This window comes from Bos javanicus, chromosome 9, assembly GCF_032452875.1.
Source record: "Bos javanicus breed banteng chromosome 9, ARS-OSU_banteng_1.0, whole genome shotgun sequence".
In the NCBI taxonomy this organism is placed as follows: Eukaryota; Metazoa; Chordata; class Mammalia; order Artiodactyla; family Bovidae; genus Bos; species Bos javanicus.
In genome coordinates, this window is record NC_083876.1 from 59,661,244 (window position 1) to 59,677,662 (window position 16,419).

The window sequence follows — 16,419 nt, forward strand, 5'->3', positions numbered from 1 at the left end:
TAATAATGTGGTCTCTCTCTCGGCACCCCCCACCCACTCCTGAATTTAAGCTGGTCATTGCACATCAGTTTTTCTTTTCTCTTCCCTTTTAGCTTGCTGAAGAATGTGTATTTTTATTCTTTTAACATTGTTTATTTTAACACACCTCCATCATTTAGCCATCTAAACTTGCATTTTAGAACGTTGTCTTCAGTGGCATTTTTATTTCAGTGGCATCTTTATTTTTAATAACTTCTGCCTTAGACTAGCGTACTTCTAGAGTCTGGTAGTCTGTGTGTCCTGTTTTGTGCCCACGGTATATATTGGTTTCCCTGAACAGTTTCGTGAGAGCAGAGACAAGCCTGTCTTGATCCCCATTGTATCCCTAATAAGCACAGTGTCCACACATAGTCAGCATTCCACCACACTACACAGGGTGGTTATTTTGTTTGCATTTTTTTTATAATGGTTTTATAATGGTGGTTATATTATTTGCATTTTCAGAGAAAGGCAAAGGGCATTGCTGGCACATCTGAGTAGAAACTGAAAATACTCTGAATTTCTTTATATTGTGGATTCTGGGACTTTGAAAGAACTTCAAAATTCCCTAAATAAATATTTTTAAAGGCTAAAACTTCAGAGATTTTTTTCCCCCCCCAGGGGTACTTAAGTTAAAGAAAACATACATATTTTTGTCCCCATTTCTCTCTAATTTTTCTCTTTTCTATCCACCTGTGACAAAAAATCCCCCTGTGCCCTTTCTCCTGCTGCTGGCCATCACATGGGTTCTCAGATAAGAGGTTTCCCCTAGGAAATCAGTCAGAAGTATTCCATTCTCTTGACAGTGATTGAAAGCATCAAAGCATCCCTTCCAGGTAGACCTTCCCACTCTCCTTTCTAAGCTGATGCACTCTACATAGGTTTCAACTCTTGGAGTCTCCATTCTCACTAGTGTACCTTACTTCCACCTCCAAGCTTAAACTGATTTCTCTTTCCCTGGGTCCTTGGTCAAATAATGTTTAAGTCCCAGGTTTATGATACTTCTTTTTAACTTGACTCCCGAGATTGTTGTTGTAGCTACCTATCTTGGCTAGTAAAGAAGAAAGCAGATTTTTTGGTCCCTGTTTTGGGAGATTGTGTTCTCCTTTCCTGTCTCCCCACATTAACAGAGTTGAATTATCAAAGCAAATTTGTGAAAATCATAGCTCTTATCCAGGAACAAACTGGCTGATTCAAAGGATGAGGCATGAAGATGTCATGCCTTCATGATGCAAAGATGAGGCATGAAGCATCGTTGTCCTGGAGGAGCCAGAACCCATTAGATGGAACACCCGTCTGCACCGGGGCATGTTTGGCTTTGAAATGACTAATGAGTTATTAAACAATATGCTTTAAAATAATCTCATGAGATGTTTTTTAACATCTTTTAGATTCCATAATTACACAGCTTAAACATCTACTTCCATTCTCCATTCAACCATACCTGTAGATCCATAAATTTTAGGCTTATTTAACCAACCTATTTAGACAGACCAGCTATATCTTACCAAAGTCATCTGCAGCTAGGGACTCTGGTTTCGCTAATAAATACCATTAACATATTTATAAGAGATATGGTCTAGGTCGTTCATTCCTCTCGGGCATTCTTACAGTTGGACTCATGGTGCAGTGTTGAAAATTGCCTGTGGGGCACCCTGTATACAAATTGGGCTTTATCATTAGAATTTATTTTTTAGAAGGTGCTGGGGAAAAGGAAACTCTTGGAATGGCTGTATTTTCATGTATAATTGCATATACTATCTTATTGTCCCTGGAAAACCTGTGGAGTCTCCAGTCAGGAGGAGTTTTTTAGAATGGCACAGAAAGAAGGCACCTGATGATACAATTAGGTGTTTCATACAGCATCAGCTTGTGCCCCTACTTTAGTTAGCTTTTTGCTAGTTCATTCAGAATCTTATGATTAAAGGGGTATTCATTGTAAATAGTAATAATATAAAAGTCATTCAGAAAAATTACTGTAATATTTTGAATATACCAAGATGAAACCAAGAAGTCAGTTACAGAATCTCTTGGATAGAGTAGTAAGAACTTAGCAATGGTGAAACAAGGAAAAATTTTTTGTTTGTTTAAGTGTATGTAAAGGTAATTTGCACTTAGCATTCTTTCCACTTAAATTATCACAGTATTTGTGGCATTATGGAGATATGAATAGTAGTTTATCTGGCTTATTTTAGTCATGATGGACTAAAAAAAAAAACTAATATTCTAAATAATCTGTCCAGTTAGAATTTTGGAACAGAATTATATGCAAAGAATTTATAACTTTATGTAAATATCTGTATATAATGATATGAAAAAAATATCCTGGTAAGGGAATAAAGCAACATTATGTATAGTGTAACCTATACATGCTTAAATCCCCGTATACTGCTCTTGACGGTGCTCACAGGGATCGTGAGTAACGTGGCTTTGACTCTTAAACTCACGTGAGAAGAATTTGGTCCTCCAGCAATATGGCAAACTGGGTAAACTGCAGAAACACCCAGCACCAAACCCAGAGGCGCCACATACCACAGCAAACACGCTTGACGTGCATGGTGACCTTACAAGAAGACAAGGCTTCAAACCCAGGGGTGCCACATACCACAGCAAACACGCTTGACGTGCACGGTGATCTTACAAGAAGACAAGGGCAGCATTAAGCCAAAGAGAGAGAGCTGAACCCTAAATGGGTTCGGTGGTTTGTGGGTTTTGCTTCTAAAGTTCAAAGTGAATGTTCCTGATTCATGTCCCAGACTCCGCCTGTCTTGTATGTCAGAATCCTCTGCATTCAGTGACATATAGGGAAAGGAGTTTATATATATATACACACACACATATATATATGTAGGAGATTTTTATGGACCAGGCTTGAAGGTGAAGTACATCACATTCTACTGGCTAGAATGGTCATGATAACCACACCTAATTGCTCAGAAGGCTGAGAAATGTACCTAAAAAGGAAAGGAAATAGGGTCAGTGAACAGCTAAGCAGTCTTGCTACATTGGGCTGACTAAAGACTCATTTCTGTTTACAGTAAGGTTAATAAGAGCAAAGAAGGTTTGGAAACTTTTGGCACCATGATCCATAGTAAGAAGTACTTCACAGTCTGTTGTGTGTGCATTATAATGTAGACCTGAAACTGAACTTTTCTGAAACAATATTTAGTCTTAGTAGTTGTGATACACTTTGATATTTCCAGTTTTTTTTTTTTAATGCTGTCATAATCTTCTGGGTTGTTTTGCAATCTAGGTCCCCAGATATGTGATCTAGAATTGTTATGATTTAGATTTTATGACTAGGTTTCTACTTGCACCTTAAAAAACACTGGGGTAGGCAGGTAAAGTATAGGAGCCAACAGTTTATGAAGGTATTGATATCTAGCCACTCCTATTTCAGAACACCTTAATGTTCACTTACTACATGTTTTTTAAAACCCCATATTTTGGCCCAGAGAGAAGCATAATCAAGAAAAATTATGGAGATAGAGATGGAGACATCAGAATTTGAGTCTAGCAGTCACCCTAAGAACTGGCTTAAAGTCAACTTTTGCCAATATTCCTCTATATTATTAAGCTATTACAAGTGACTGGTTCACATTTTACAGAAGTTGAATGGTGACATTTTACTTATTAACCTTTTCTATTTCCTCAAATATCTCTTTTATTATAGAATCAGATACTGGTCTTATAACCTTTAATTCATTTTTTGGTTTATTTTTTGTCTTGTTTGTTTTTTAAACAGCTTGCTGCTGGTTGCAGGGGGGACAGTTTTAAAAATCTGTGATTTTGGTACAGCCTGTGACATTCAGACTCACATGACCAACAATAAGGGGAGTGCTGCTTGGATGGCACCTGAAGTTTTTGAAGGTAAAATAGCAAAAGCGTGATGTGACTGATAATCTGCCTTATTACCCCATGTAAATCCAACGTGTTTATGGCTTTCCCCTATTTACATGATTTTATTTCTACATGGCGTTTACGCAAGATACTTCCTAAAGTCTAAGGAGGTACTGCATAAATACAGCCTTAGATCTTGAATCTCATAGCAGGATTTCGGTTGTCTGTGAAGTTCAGGCATATGTGCAGTTGATCCTCATGCTCAGATTCCATAACAGCAAAATTGCCTACCAAAATTGCCTAAAATCAGTACTCATAATTCTTTTCATAGGTTATTCACAGGTATGCACAGAGCAGGAAAAAATTTTGAGTTGCCCAGCACTCACATTCCCGGCTGAGGTCACACAAGGCACTGCTCTGCCCTCTTGTGTCAGTTCTCACACTGTATCACCTCTGTGATCTATTGAGTGCCTCATTTTTTCCCCTTTTTTGTACTTTGTGTTGATGATTTCACAGTTTAAAATGGCCTCTACGAGTAATATTGAAGTGCTTTCTAGTGTTCCTAAGTGTCAGAAGGCTGTGATGTGTCTTACAGAGAAAATGCGCTTGCTAGCTAATCTGCATTCAGGCATGAGTTACAGTGCTTTTGGCCATGAGTTTAATATTAATGAATCAACGATTTATATTAAAAAAGATGTTTTAAACAGAAACACATAAAACAAGGTTAATATATTGATAAGTTGACAAAAACATTGTGAAGAGGCTCACAGGAACCCAGTCCTGTATTTCCTCCTGGAGGAAATGATTCAGTGTTTACAAATTAACAATTCAGTTCAGTTCAGTCGCTCAGTCATGTCCAACTCTTTGCGACCCCATGGACAGCAGCACACCAGGCCTTCCTGTCCATTGCCAACTCTTGAAGCTTACTCAGACTCATGTCCATTAAGTCGGTGATGCCATCCAACCATCTCATCCTCTGTCATCCCCTTCTCCTCCTGCCTTCAATCTTTCCCAGCATCAGGGTCTTTTCAGATGAGTCAGTTCTTCGCATCAGGTGGCCAAAGTATTGGAATTTCAGCTTTAGCATCAGTCCTTCCAATGAATATTCAGGACGGATTTCCTTTAGGATGGACTGGTTGGATCTCCTTGCAGTCCAAGGGACTTTCAAGAGTCTTCTCCATCACCACAGTTCAAAAGCATCAGTTCTTCGGTGCTCAGCTTTTTTATAGTCCAACTCTCACATCCATACATGACCACTGGAAAAACTATAGCCTTGACTAGATGGACCTTTGTTGGCAAAGTAATATCTCTGCTTTTTAATAAGCTGTCTAGGTTGGTCATAACTTTTCTTCCTAGGAGCAAACGTCTTTTAATTTCATGGCTGCAGTCACCATCTGCAGTGATTTGGGAGCCCCAAAAAATAGTCTCTCAGTGTTTCCGTTGTTTCTCCATCTATTTGCCATGAAGTGATGGGACCAGATGCGATGACCTTAGTTTTCTGAATGTTGAGTTTTAAGCCAACTCTTTCACATTCCTCTTTCACTTTCATCAAGAGGTTCTTTAGTTCTTCTTTGCTTCCTGCCTTAAGGGCAGTGTCATCTACATATCTGAGCTTTTTGATATTTCTCCCAGCAGTCTTGATTCCAGCTTGTGCTTCATCCAGCCCAGCTTTTCTCATGATGTACTCTGCATATAAGTTAAATAAGTGAGGTGACAGTATTCAGCCTTGACATACTCCTTTCCCTATTTGGAACCAGTGTGTTGTTCCATGTCCAGTGTCCATTTCTAGCTGTTGCTTCCTGACCTGCATACAGATTTCTCAGGAGGTAGGTCAGGTGGTCTGGAATTCCCATCTCTTTAAGAATTTCCAGAGTTTATCGTGGTCCACACAGTCAAAGGTTTGGCATAGTCAATAAAGCAGAAGTAGATGTTTTTCTGGAACTCTCTTACTTTTTTGATGATCCTTTGGATGTTGGCAATTTGATCTCTGGTTCCTCTGCCTTTTCTAAATCCAGCTTGAACATCTGGAAGTTCACGGTTCATGTACTATTGAAGCCTGGCTTGGAGAATTTTGAGCATTACTTTACTAGCGTGTGAGATGAGTACAATTGTGTGGTAGTTTCAGCATTCTTTGGCATTGCCTTTCTTGCTGCTGCTGCTGCTGCTAAGTTGCTTCAGTTGTGTCCGACTCTTAGTGACCCCATGGACTGCAGCCCACCAGACTCCTCCATCCATGGAATTTTCCAGGCAGTGGGGTGCCATTGCCTTGTCTGTGCCTTTCTTAGGGATTGGAATGAAAACTGACCTTTTCCAGTCCTGTTCACTGCAAACTTTATAAGACAATACAGGGCATAACGAGAACCAAGTGTGCTTTGTGTTGGTTTCCTAGTGATTAAAAATCGGCCCTTCAAAGCTTAAATGAGTGTGCCTTAGAAAGAATGCAAGTAACTGGACAGAAGTGTGATGCTAAGGACAACAAATAAGGGATACCTTATGCTTACTTTTACATCTGTGTATCTTAACTCAAGTTTTAAAAGAGTGATCCATAAATTGCATATGAGGTTTCTGTATAAAAACATCAATTGTCTTTTAAACAATTGAGAAAATTTGAACTGAAGACATGTGATTCATACATTAGAAGGTATGAAAGCCCATGAAACTCAGAAACATTCAATAATCGAATTCTGATTTTGACTTTTATTTTTGATGAATTTAAAGTTTTTTGTTCTTTGTTTTTAGCCACCAAGAGAAAGAAATTTGCTCTATAGCTGGTCCCTTGAGTGGAGCTATTTTGCCACAAAGTTCAGTTAAAAAGTTTGTGAACAAGCCAGCGTTAAATTATATAAGGTTAAATAATGCCACTTGTTTTAAGTTCGTGTGTAGAATACACATAATTGGCATTGTTTTGAAATTATTTATTTAATGTGACTTGCTTTGAGTTAAAATAGCACAGTTATTACTGTAGTGTGGAGAGCAGAAAGATTTGTTTTTACAGAAGAACCCAGAAATAAAAGTTACTCTTAATTGTTTAGAGAAACAAAACTCAGACTATTAGGCTATGTAGATTTCTTCATTTCTGAAAGATGTCAGCACCTGTGGTTCAGATCAGATTGTAATGTCATTGTCTGGTTTATAGTGCCCAGTGCCTGCAAAGTACATCCGTAGCTACTGTTGTAATAACTGATCATTCTTACAGTGGGTTGTTCATGGGTTTTAGGGTTTTGTTTGTTTGTTTATCAGCTGATTGACCAACCAACTTATAATTATGTGCATTTTGCTGCATAAATCAACTACTGTAAATTTGGTATTTGTAGTTTTCCTGCTTACAACTTACTTTTAAGTTTGCAAGTTAATAATTTATCTCACCAGATATTTTGGAAAAAAAGAATCTTCACACTAGATTAGAAATTTCTTCTGCTTTGATAGTGTTTTCCATCAAGAGAATGGGAGAAGAAAATTTTAAGGTTAAGAAATTCCAGAAAGGAGTAAGAAATTACATAAAGGAATGTACAAGTTGTTTTAATTCTCTGCCCCAGAGAAAATATGTTTAAATAAAAGATAAGGTCGACATTTCTTGACAAGAAGGTAGAAAATAACTAACTTTCTAAAGTGGGGTTTGTTTGTTTTTTTTCTCTTTATTGGATGATAATTGCTTTACAGTGCGGTGGTCTCTGCTGTACATCAATGCAAATCAGTCATAACTATACATATATACATGTGTGTGTGTGTATGTATTCCCCCTTCCTTCTGAGCCTCCCTCCCCGACCCCCGACTCCAAGTCCAGGTCATCACAGAGGGCCATGCTGGGATCCCTGTGTTACATGGCAGCTTCCTGCTAGTTATCTATTTTATACATGATAGAGTAAGTTTTTGAGTATAATTTTAATACTTAACTCATTTAAAAAATATATTTATTGCAAAGACTTGAGGTCTTCAGAAAGTTTCTCAGCCCTACCTGTGGCATTCTCTTGTTTTTGTACATGATGCTTATTCTTAAAATTTATGAAAGCCATTACTTCTGTAAGTCATGTGGGGAAAAGTCTTGAAATTTTACTACCTTTTTTTTCTAGGTAGCAATTACAGTGAAAAATGTGATGTCTTCAGCTGGGGTATTATCCTTTGGGAAGTGATAACACGTCGGAAACCCTTTGATGAAATTGGTGGCCCGGCTTTCCGTATCATGTGGGCTGTTCATAACGGTTTGTGAAGTTTTTCGTCAGTATATTTTGTATATTTCTTATTTGGAAATTGTTTCTCCCCCAAAGAAGACCATTTATACCCAGTATTAAAGTATACGATTTCTTGTAACCAGCCTCAAGCCCTACCTGCCCTGACACCAAGATCGAGCAGAGCTGGGGCAGTCCTGGCTCTGGACAAAGCTGAGGTCTGCTGGCTGTGCCCGTGCGGAAGAGGCCATCAGTAGACAGCCAGAGCCAGCTGCCTCGTTGCCTCTCTCCAGCAGACAGGGACGCGCTGGACTGGACGCTGTGGGGAAAAAAAATTTCTCATATGGTTAAGATAATTAGGGAGCTATTGCTTTTTTCTCTTGAAGAAGCAGTGTCTCACTGAGGAGAGAAAGCAAAGCATATTCAGTAAGAGTTGTTACTTAAGCTATTCATAAAGGCAAAATACGAAGTGCATCACATAGTCTTGCTTTTTAGCTTCTCATTCATCTTTATGACGTGAGTGCTGTTATGTCCCATTTTACAGCTTTCCTTATTAGGAAGCTGAGACCTAGAGAAGCTAAGTAATTTGCCTAGGGTCACAGGTTTAGTGGAGAAGGCAATGGTAACCCACTCCAGTACTATTGCCTGGAAAATCCCATGGACAAAGGAGCCTGGAAGGCTGCAGTCCATGGGGTTGCTAAGAGTCGGGGCATGACTGAGCGACTTCACTTTCACTTTTCACTTTCATGCATTGGAGAAGGAAATGGCAACCCACTCCAGTATTCTTGCCTGGAGAATCCCAGGGATGGGGGAGCCTAGTGGGCTGCCGTGTACGGGGTCGTACAGAGTCAGACACGACTGAAGCGACTTAGCAGCAGCAGCAGCACAGGGTTAGTAAGTGGTGTTGCTGAGATTAGATCTGATATTTCTGACTCAAATGTCCATATTTTTAAGTTATATTCATTTATGGACACAATGTCCTTGCATCCCTCCTAATCCCTTTATACCTCTAATTACAATGTTTCTAACCACTCATGATACTAGAATACATCTCCTTCATTAATCAATTTACTTTGCAGTTCCTTTGGGAAAATATACTTCTTGAAAGGAAATTGCTGAATCTTTTAACTTTTGCTGTCCTTCTCTGTTGTTTAATTTCTATCTCTTGATTATAATTACTCTGATTAATGGCATTTTTGACACACTATTCCACATGTGATAGAACAAATATCTGCCCCACTGTTTTGGTCATTCATCGACATGTCAAGGAGTCATTGGAGTAATCGTGTGTGTTTGCCAATTTCCGGTTCATTGTGCTACCTTTTCTGTGGTTATGGAGAATGCTAGAGCATTGACCAGGATGGTGTTTTCTTTTTCTGTCATGTGTCAGTAAAATTGAATGTCAGTGAAGTAAGAAATAAAAGAACTAACTTATTAATTGGTAAATTTACAAAGATTTCATTATAATCTAGCCCTTCTTTTAAGTTAGGGACCTTGCTAGTGATATTAGTCTTATTAAATTACACAAAAGTTGGCAGTTTTCAGCTTGTGAAATGACTGACTCACAGCTACTGTAAGGCCTGCCTCCCACAAAAGAACCGTTTAGAAGTCAGTGAGTGTAATACTATGTAATATATCAACTATGGTTGATGACTTTTGATATATGGAAGATGATTTTTCAAACAGATTTGAAATTTTTATGATAAATCTGAAAATACAGGTCAGATATGATTACCTTGAGTTACCATTCACACATTAAGCTGTTAACTATTTGTTAAAAGAGTGTTTATAGTAAATGAACTATTATTAACTCTCAGTCATAATGCATGTGAAAATTTTAATTTGGTTTCTCAAAAGGTGTAGATTCCCCTTTATGAAAATGCAATGTTTACCTAAAGGACAAAATAAATGTACTTTTATTCCTCCTAAAAAAATCTTGATTTAGAAAATAAATACCATGTTAGAAACTTATACTATTCTTTGAGTAAATACATTCTTTTCTCCCCTCCTGTAATTTTTAATTGTAGGTACTCGACCACCACTGATCAAAAATTTACCTAAGCCCATTGAGAGCCTGATGACTCGTTGTTGGTCTAAAGATCCTTCTCAGCGCCCTTCAATGGAGGAAATTGTGAAAATAATGACTCACTTGATGCGGGTATAATCCTTCTTTTGAGGGGCTTTGGGATTAAGGGCCTTTTATATATACTGAGTTTTAATGAGATTTTAAAGTAAAGGGATATCATTATTTTTTTTTTTGTTTTATACTTTTTTGTATTTTCCACTTTAGAATGGGTATTCATTACTCACATAATCAGAGGAGAAAACATTATTTTGGGAAAAAAAATCTAGTTCTTTATAATGGAAAGATGGCTAGACTAGGTCTCTGAACATGCTTTTTTCCTTCTGCTTAACTTGGTAGATTTATTTGTTACTCGGCCTGTTGCCTTATCTGTAATGTGAGAGAAGTTGAATTAGATGATCTCTAAAGCCTTTACATGGCTTGGGTATTTTATGACTCTAATTGTTGCCGAGTTATAAATTTTCTTGAGTACAAATCTTTATCAAGCAGTCATTTATGTAGCACACTAGAGAGGCTACATTCCCAGACACTTTTATTTAAGTGATTTTTACCTTTTGGTTTTCATTGTATATTTTCAGCTTTCCACTTGCCATTAAAAAGTTAAACTTTTTTCTAGGATCTGTAGAATTTTAGAATTTAGAAGAATCATTTTAAATAATTATTAGAATTTCCCAGTCTATAAATCAAACACTTTTGTTAGAATTATTTAAATCAATCTAGGCCTCTGGTTTTTTATGCACTAACAAATCTATCAAGTAGTACCTTGACTTGGAAATGTGAAAAGTGCCTGAATTTCAGAAAATTTGCTAAGCAGAAGAATCTTTCAGTCTCTTTGAATATAGATTAAGTGATTTCCTAAATGGCCACATAATTAATTTGTTCATTCTTTTGAAAATAAGTTAGGCACAGCAGCTTAAACTCATCTTATTAAAGCTTAATTTCATATTAGAGAATAGCTGTATGTAGAATCCTGGGACCTAAAGATACACTCATAAGAAAACAACTCAGTAAAAATTAAAAAGTAGAGAAAACAGCTTGGTCTCCATAATCAAATACCTTAAAACTTTGGATTATATAAATTATTCAGATTTTGATTGTGCCTATCTGTGCTTTGTCTAATTTGAGAAGAAAACGTTTCTCTTTTTTCTCCCTAAATTCTAATTTTTATCCAGCAGATATAGCCAGTATTTTACCTCTGGTTCATAGAGTGACATTCATAATCTATCCTTGATATTTAAAATGTCTAACAAATTATTCCATGGCATACCATCTCTGTTGTCAGACTAGGTCATTTCAACACTTTAGAGATTTGCATCACTGCTATGAGAACATGAGTAATGTCTCATGTAATTATGAGGAATGATACTACTGTATTTCATATGTTCCTCTAGAGGAATATTGGCTGTTTTCTTCAAGATTATCTAGGCTCTGTGTAGGTAGATACATGGCATTGATAACAGTTGAAATTCAGAAGAGTTAGCACATCTTTGTATCTACAAATTTCCATATATGCCTTAGTGAAAATAAAGCAGCATTTTTGCTGCATTCAGATCTCAGCAAGGAAGTAATTCAAACATACTCTTTAATTTTCACATGATTTGATTTGTATTAAAGAAATTTTAAATTGTTATTTACTTTTTTATATATAGTACTTTCCAGGAGCAGATGAGCCGTTACAATATCCTTGTCAGTATTCAGATGAAGGACAGAGCAACTCTGCTACCAGTACAGGTAAATGGATAGATTGGAACGTAATAAGCTAAATGTTTGTGTCTCTGTTCCTGTGAAGTGATAATCAAGAAGCAATGACTGATGTCCCTTTTTGCATTTTAATTTATTCCTTTAATATGATTGCAATTTGAATTTTCAGGTGCATCATTCTTCATGCAGGTACCCAGGGTTAGTTAATTGAAAACCCACTTCCAAGTTTTGAAATTCTTACACAGTTGTGTCTAAAAAGACTGGATATTATATTTCTGTGGATGCCATTCTTTACTTGAAAAATAATTCTTACACAGATACAGCTAGATCAAATAGTATCAAAATTATTATAAATATATATATAAAACAGTATAGTTCCTGTATCATGAGCACCCTACTTCTTGATCTTTGTAGAAGAATTCATAGAGACATTCATTTAAGAATCTGTGTTTTAGTTCAGAGTTCCTCAGTTCCATAGTTTGTGGTCATCAAAAAAAATAGTAGAAGTAATACTCAGAAAAATTTTACTTCTCAAAATATATGGTATTATGAACATGTATTAGTTTGATTAAAACTAAAAGGCATAGGTGTGTATGTACACATATACTTAATGCATTCTTAAAATTTTATTTTTACTGGTCTATTTCCCCTGCCTCCAAAAAAATTATATTTAAACTGGTTCCAATTTTACTGAAAGTCTTTCTGAGATGCTCTGAATTCTAAAGTGAATTTCTCTAAAAACATTTGCTTGCCACTCCTTACTCTCAGCTGACCTTCTTTACCGTTTCTCTGTGATCAAAAGACAGCTGCCACAAACTCCCCCTCTCCATGCGCCCACCTGCCTGAGTCTGCCCCTCTGCTCTGCATGCTCTTCTGTTCCCATGCTGAACTGTCCATGCTCATAGCCAGAGGCAAGCCTGTCCCCTTGTGCATCAGATCCCATCTGCTCTCCAGCAATTCTTCCTGTCTCTTGCATCACCAGTTTTAGCCTTTGTGCTGGGATCATTCCCTGAGTATATATACAGTAGTCCCCCCTTGTCCACAGTTTTACTTTCTGCAGTTTCAGTTACCCGTGGTCAACCGTGATCCAGAAATACTAAATGAAAAATTCCAGAATGAAATAATTCATAGGTTTTAGATTGCAGCCATCTTGAGCAGCACGATGAAATCTCGCTCCATCCTATGGATCGTCCTTTTATTCAGTGTATCCTATCCATTTGTCACTTAGCAGCCCTGTTGGTTGTCACATCACCTGTCAAGGTATCACAGTGCTTGTGTTCATGGGACCCTAATTTTATTTAGTAATGGTCCCAAAGCACACAAGTAGTGATGCTGGCAATTCTGATATGCCAAAGAGAAGCTGGAAAGTGCTCCCTCTAACTGAAAAGGTGAAAATTCTCAACTTTAATTAGGGAAAAAAAAATCCTATGCTGGATGAGATTGCTAAGATCTGCATTAAGAACTTCTATCCATGAAATCATGAAGGAAAAAGAAATCTGTGCCTGTTTTGCTGTCATGCTTCAAACTGCAAAAGTTAACAGCCGTAGTGCAGGATAAGTGCTTAGTTAGAGAAAGGTATTAAATTTGTACAGTAATATATGTTGAGAGAGAGAGACATCATTCATGTAACTTTTATTACAGTATATTGTTAGTTCTGTTTTATTTTTAGTTACTCTTGTTAATCTCTTACTGTGCCTAATTTATAAATTAAAGTTTATCGTAGGAATATATGTATAAGAAGAAACACAGTATGCAAGGGCTGAGTCCTGCCTGAGGTTGCAGGCATCCACTGGAGCTCTTAGAATGCATCCCCTGTGGATAAGGCGGGGACTGTTAAAGTCTGTATTTGCATTTCTCTGGCTTCTCTCTTGCCATTCTCTCTTGTGCTCACTCCATTCAAGCTTTTATTGTACCACTACTCTAGAATTGCTCTTGTCAAGGTCACCAGTTATCTTCACATTACTAAATCTAAATGAAGGATTTTCAGTTCTCATCTTTTTTGATTCTCAGTAGCCTTTGACACAGTTTGTTACTGTCTACTGTTTTCAGCACTTTGAGTTGGTCTCCAGGATACCATACTAGCCTGGGCTTCATCTTACATTTCTGGTCACTTGTTTTCATGGTTTCCTGTGCTGGTTATTCTTCATCTTCCCAACCTATAAATGTCAGAGTGCCCAGGGCTTAGTCATTTGACCTCTTTGTTGGTCTAAACTCATTTCCTTAGTAATCTCATCCAGTATACATATATACGCCAATATTTTTGCTCCATCCCAAATTCAAACTCCATACTCACATATCCAGCTACTTGACTGACACCTGCTATGAGCTCAAAATTACCATTTTCCTAACTGAGCTCCCTTCCGACTCAGTCCTTCCACAGTCTTTTCCATCTTGATTAATAGCCATTTCTTTCTCTCAAGCTAAGAATCTTAGTCATTCTTGATTCTAAATCAAGTTGATTTATAATATACTTCTTAAGCTTCTAGCAGGAAGCATCTCAAATTCCAGATACACCAAGCATGATTTGTAAAATTATTAGCATTATAAAGTTTAATTGGACTTTGACTATTAGAAAACTGTTTAGGCACTTTGATTCCCTTTTGTGCTATCCTGAAATATCATTTAAAATGGGTTTGTTTGGGTATCTTCATTAGCTTGAAAAGTCTTATTTCTATTTATATCTTGCTAGTTTAGAAAAGAATTTAAGTTACATTTTACTGAATGAAGCATTTGTATTATTCCTAGCCTATTGTCATAAATATTTTTGCTTTCCTAGGCTCCTTCATGGACATCGCTTCTACAAACACCAGTAATAAAAGTGACACTAACATGGAACAAGTTCCTGCCACAAATGATACAATTAAACGCTTAGAATCAAAATTGTTGAAAAACCAGGCAAAACAACAGGTTTGTTTTGTTATTAAAAGTAAAATCTTTTGGTAACCTTACCAGTAGTCATGAAGTCCTAAACATTATACTAACAAGTATTGTTTGCCTTCTTCCACTATACAAGTTCTGAATCTTGTTCCTGAAGCAGACAGACAGGCTTAAGAGTAGAGATGTGTAATGAGATTCTCCTGAAATTCTTTATAATTAATTGTTCTCCCATCTGATGATTGCTGCCTTTGACATTTGTGCATATCTTCCTTACGATGATACCTAACTTGAACAGTTGATGGTTACAAGTATAAAATGGACATTTCTTGGCTGTACTACCTGGTTAAAGGCGTTCTTCTAGATCCATCATTTCATGTTTCCAGATTTATTATATTTTTGCTGTTACTGGTTTTTCAGTATTTTAAGGAGTGATTTTATTCGTCTTCCTTGAGGCATTTAGGATAACTAATAATTGGGACATTGAACTCCCAGCTCTAATGATCACCTTTTCCTAAAGGCCAGTGTCTGCAGCTTGTTCTTCCTCACTCCTACAGTTCTCTTTCCCTGAAGGTATTCCATTTCTTTCAGAACAGAACCCATAAAAATCCCAGTTGGTATCTCCCTTCTTCTGGCTGCCCAGGATTTTTAAATATAAAGAGCTTCAGTAATTCAAATTGACCTATGTTTTTAACAGAGTGAATCTGGGCGTTTGAGTTTGGGAGCTTCTCGTGGGAGCAGCGTGGAGAGCTTGCCCCCAACCTCTGAAGGCAAGAGGATGAGTGCCGATATGTCTGAAATAGAAGCCAGGATTGCTGCAACCACAGGTAAAAAGGAAGTAACAGTCTGAAGAGGAACGAAGATGTAGTTTCAGTTGTTTCAGTCATGGGAATGTCAGGGGCTTTTTTGTGTGTGTCCTAAATTTTTTTAAAGCAGGAGGTTGATTTACAATATACTTCCTATGCTTCTAGCAGAAAGCATCTCAAATTCCAGATAAACCAAGCATGATTTGTAAAATTATTAGCATTATAAAATTTAATTTCTTATTACAGATTTTTATCAAATGTAATTCAGCTCAATATGAGCTGAAAATCTAAATGAGAAATTGAAATTTAGCCAATACTAGGATGTTTTAGGAGGATTTTGAGTGATTCTACTAGAGTTTTGTGCTGAACTCAAATAATAGCAAATGTTTTGTTTTGAATTTAGCAGAAAAATGTGCTCCAGATCAAAATATGATTTGGCCTTACTGTCTGCTGCTACTCCTTTCAGTGGCAAAAGTAGCTAAGTTTGTGATTAATTCTTTTAATTGTAAAATAAAAGATCATAGTAATTTGATCTGGAAAAAGCTAGTATTTCTCTTCCATTTTGTCAGTACTTAAAATGATTAACTGTGGAAAGACTGGTCAGCACAAAAATAATTACATGTTTTGTTACCTTAGTGGACTTCTAACCTTCTTTTCTAAGCAGGTTCATTTAGTAATGGTGGGTTAAATTGTTTTCTTTCTGATTTCCCTAGAGGTGGAGAGGAACTGATTATAAATACATTTCTATTGTGGAAAATGTAGAAACATAAATTTAAAAAACCCAGTCTTCCATAATTGTCCCACTAAAAAAATAAACACAGAATTTTTGTGTATTTACCTCTAATCTTTTAAACTACATATGTATATACAAGTATATTCCCTAATGTATTAGCATATTTTTTTTAACTTAGCTAACCAGGTTTTGTGGGAT

At 36.8% G+C, this 16,419-nt stretch overlaps 1 protein-coding gene across 3 annotated transcripts in view; it reads left to right on the forward strand.

Annotated features, from left to right (window-relative positions):
* The window catches only part of MAP3K7 (mitogen-activated protein kinase kinase kinase 7), a 64,560-nt gene that overhangs the window by 19,782 nt on the left and 28,359 nt on the right, over positions 1-16,419 (forward strand). For all 3 annotated transcript variants that reach the window (XR_009738508.1, XM_061427800.1, XM_061427801.1), the window contains exons 6-11: positions 3,764-3,888; positions 7,929-8,057; positions 10,052-10,182; positions 11,757-11,838; positions 14,585-14,715; positions 15,380-15,509. Coding sequence is in view for 2 of the 3 variants with exons in the window: in XM_061427800.1 (XP_061283784.1) it covers positions 3,764-3,888; positions 7,929-8,057; positions 10,052-10,182; positions 11,757-11,838; positions 14,585-14,715; positions 15,380-15,509 (728 nt within the window). In the remaining variant the exon portion in view is untranslated. The remainder of the gene's footprint in view (positions 1-3,763; positions 3,889-7,928; positions 8,058-10,051; positions 10,183-11,756; positions 11,839-14,584; positions 14,716-15,379; positions 15,510-16,419) is intronic.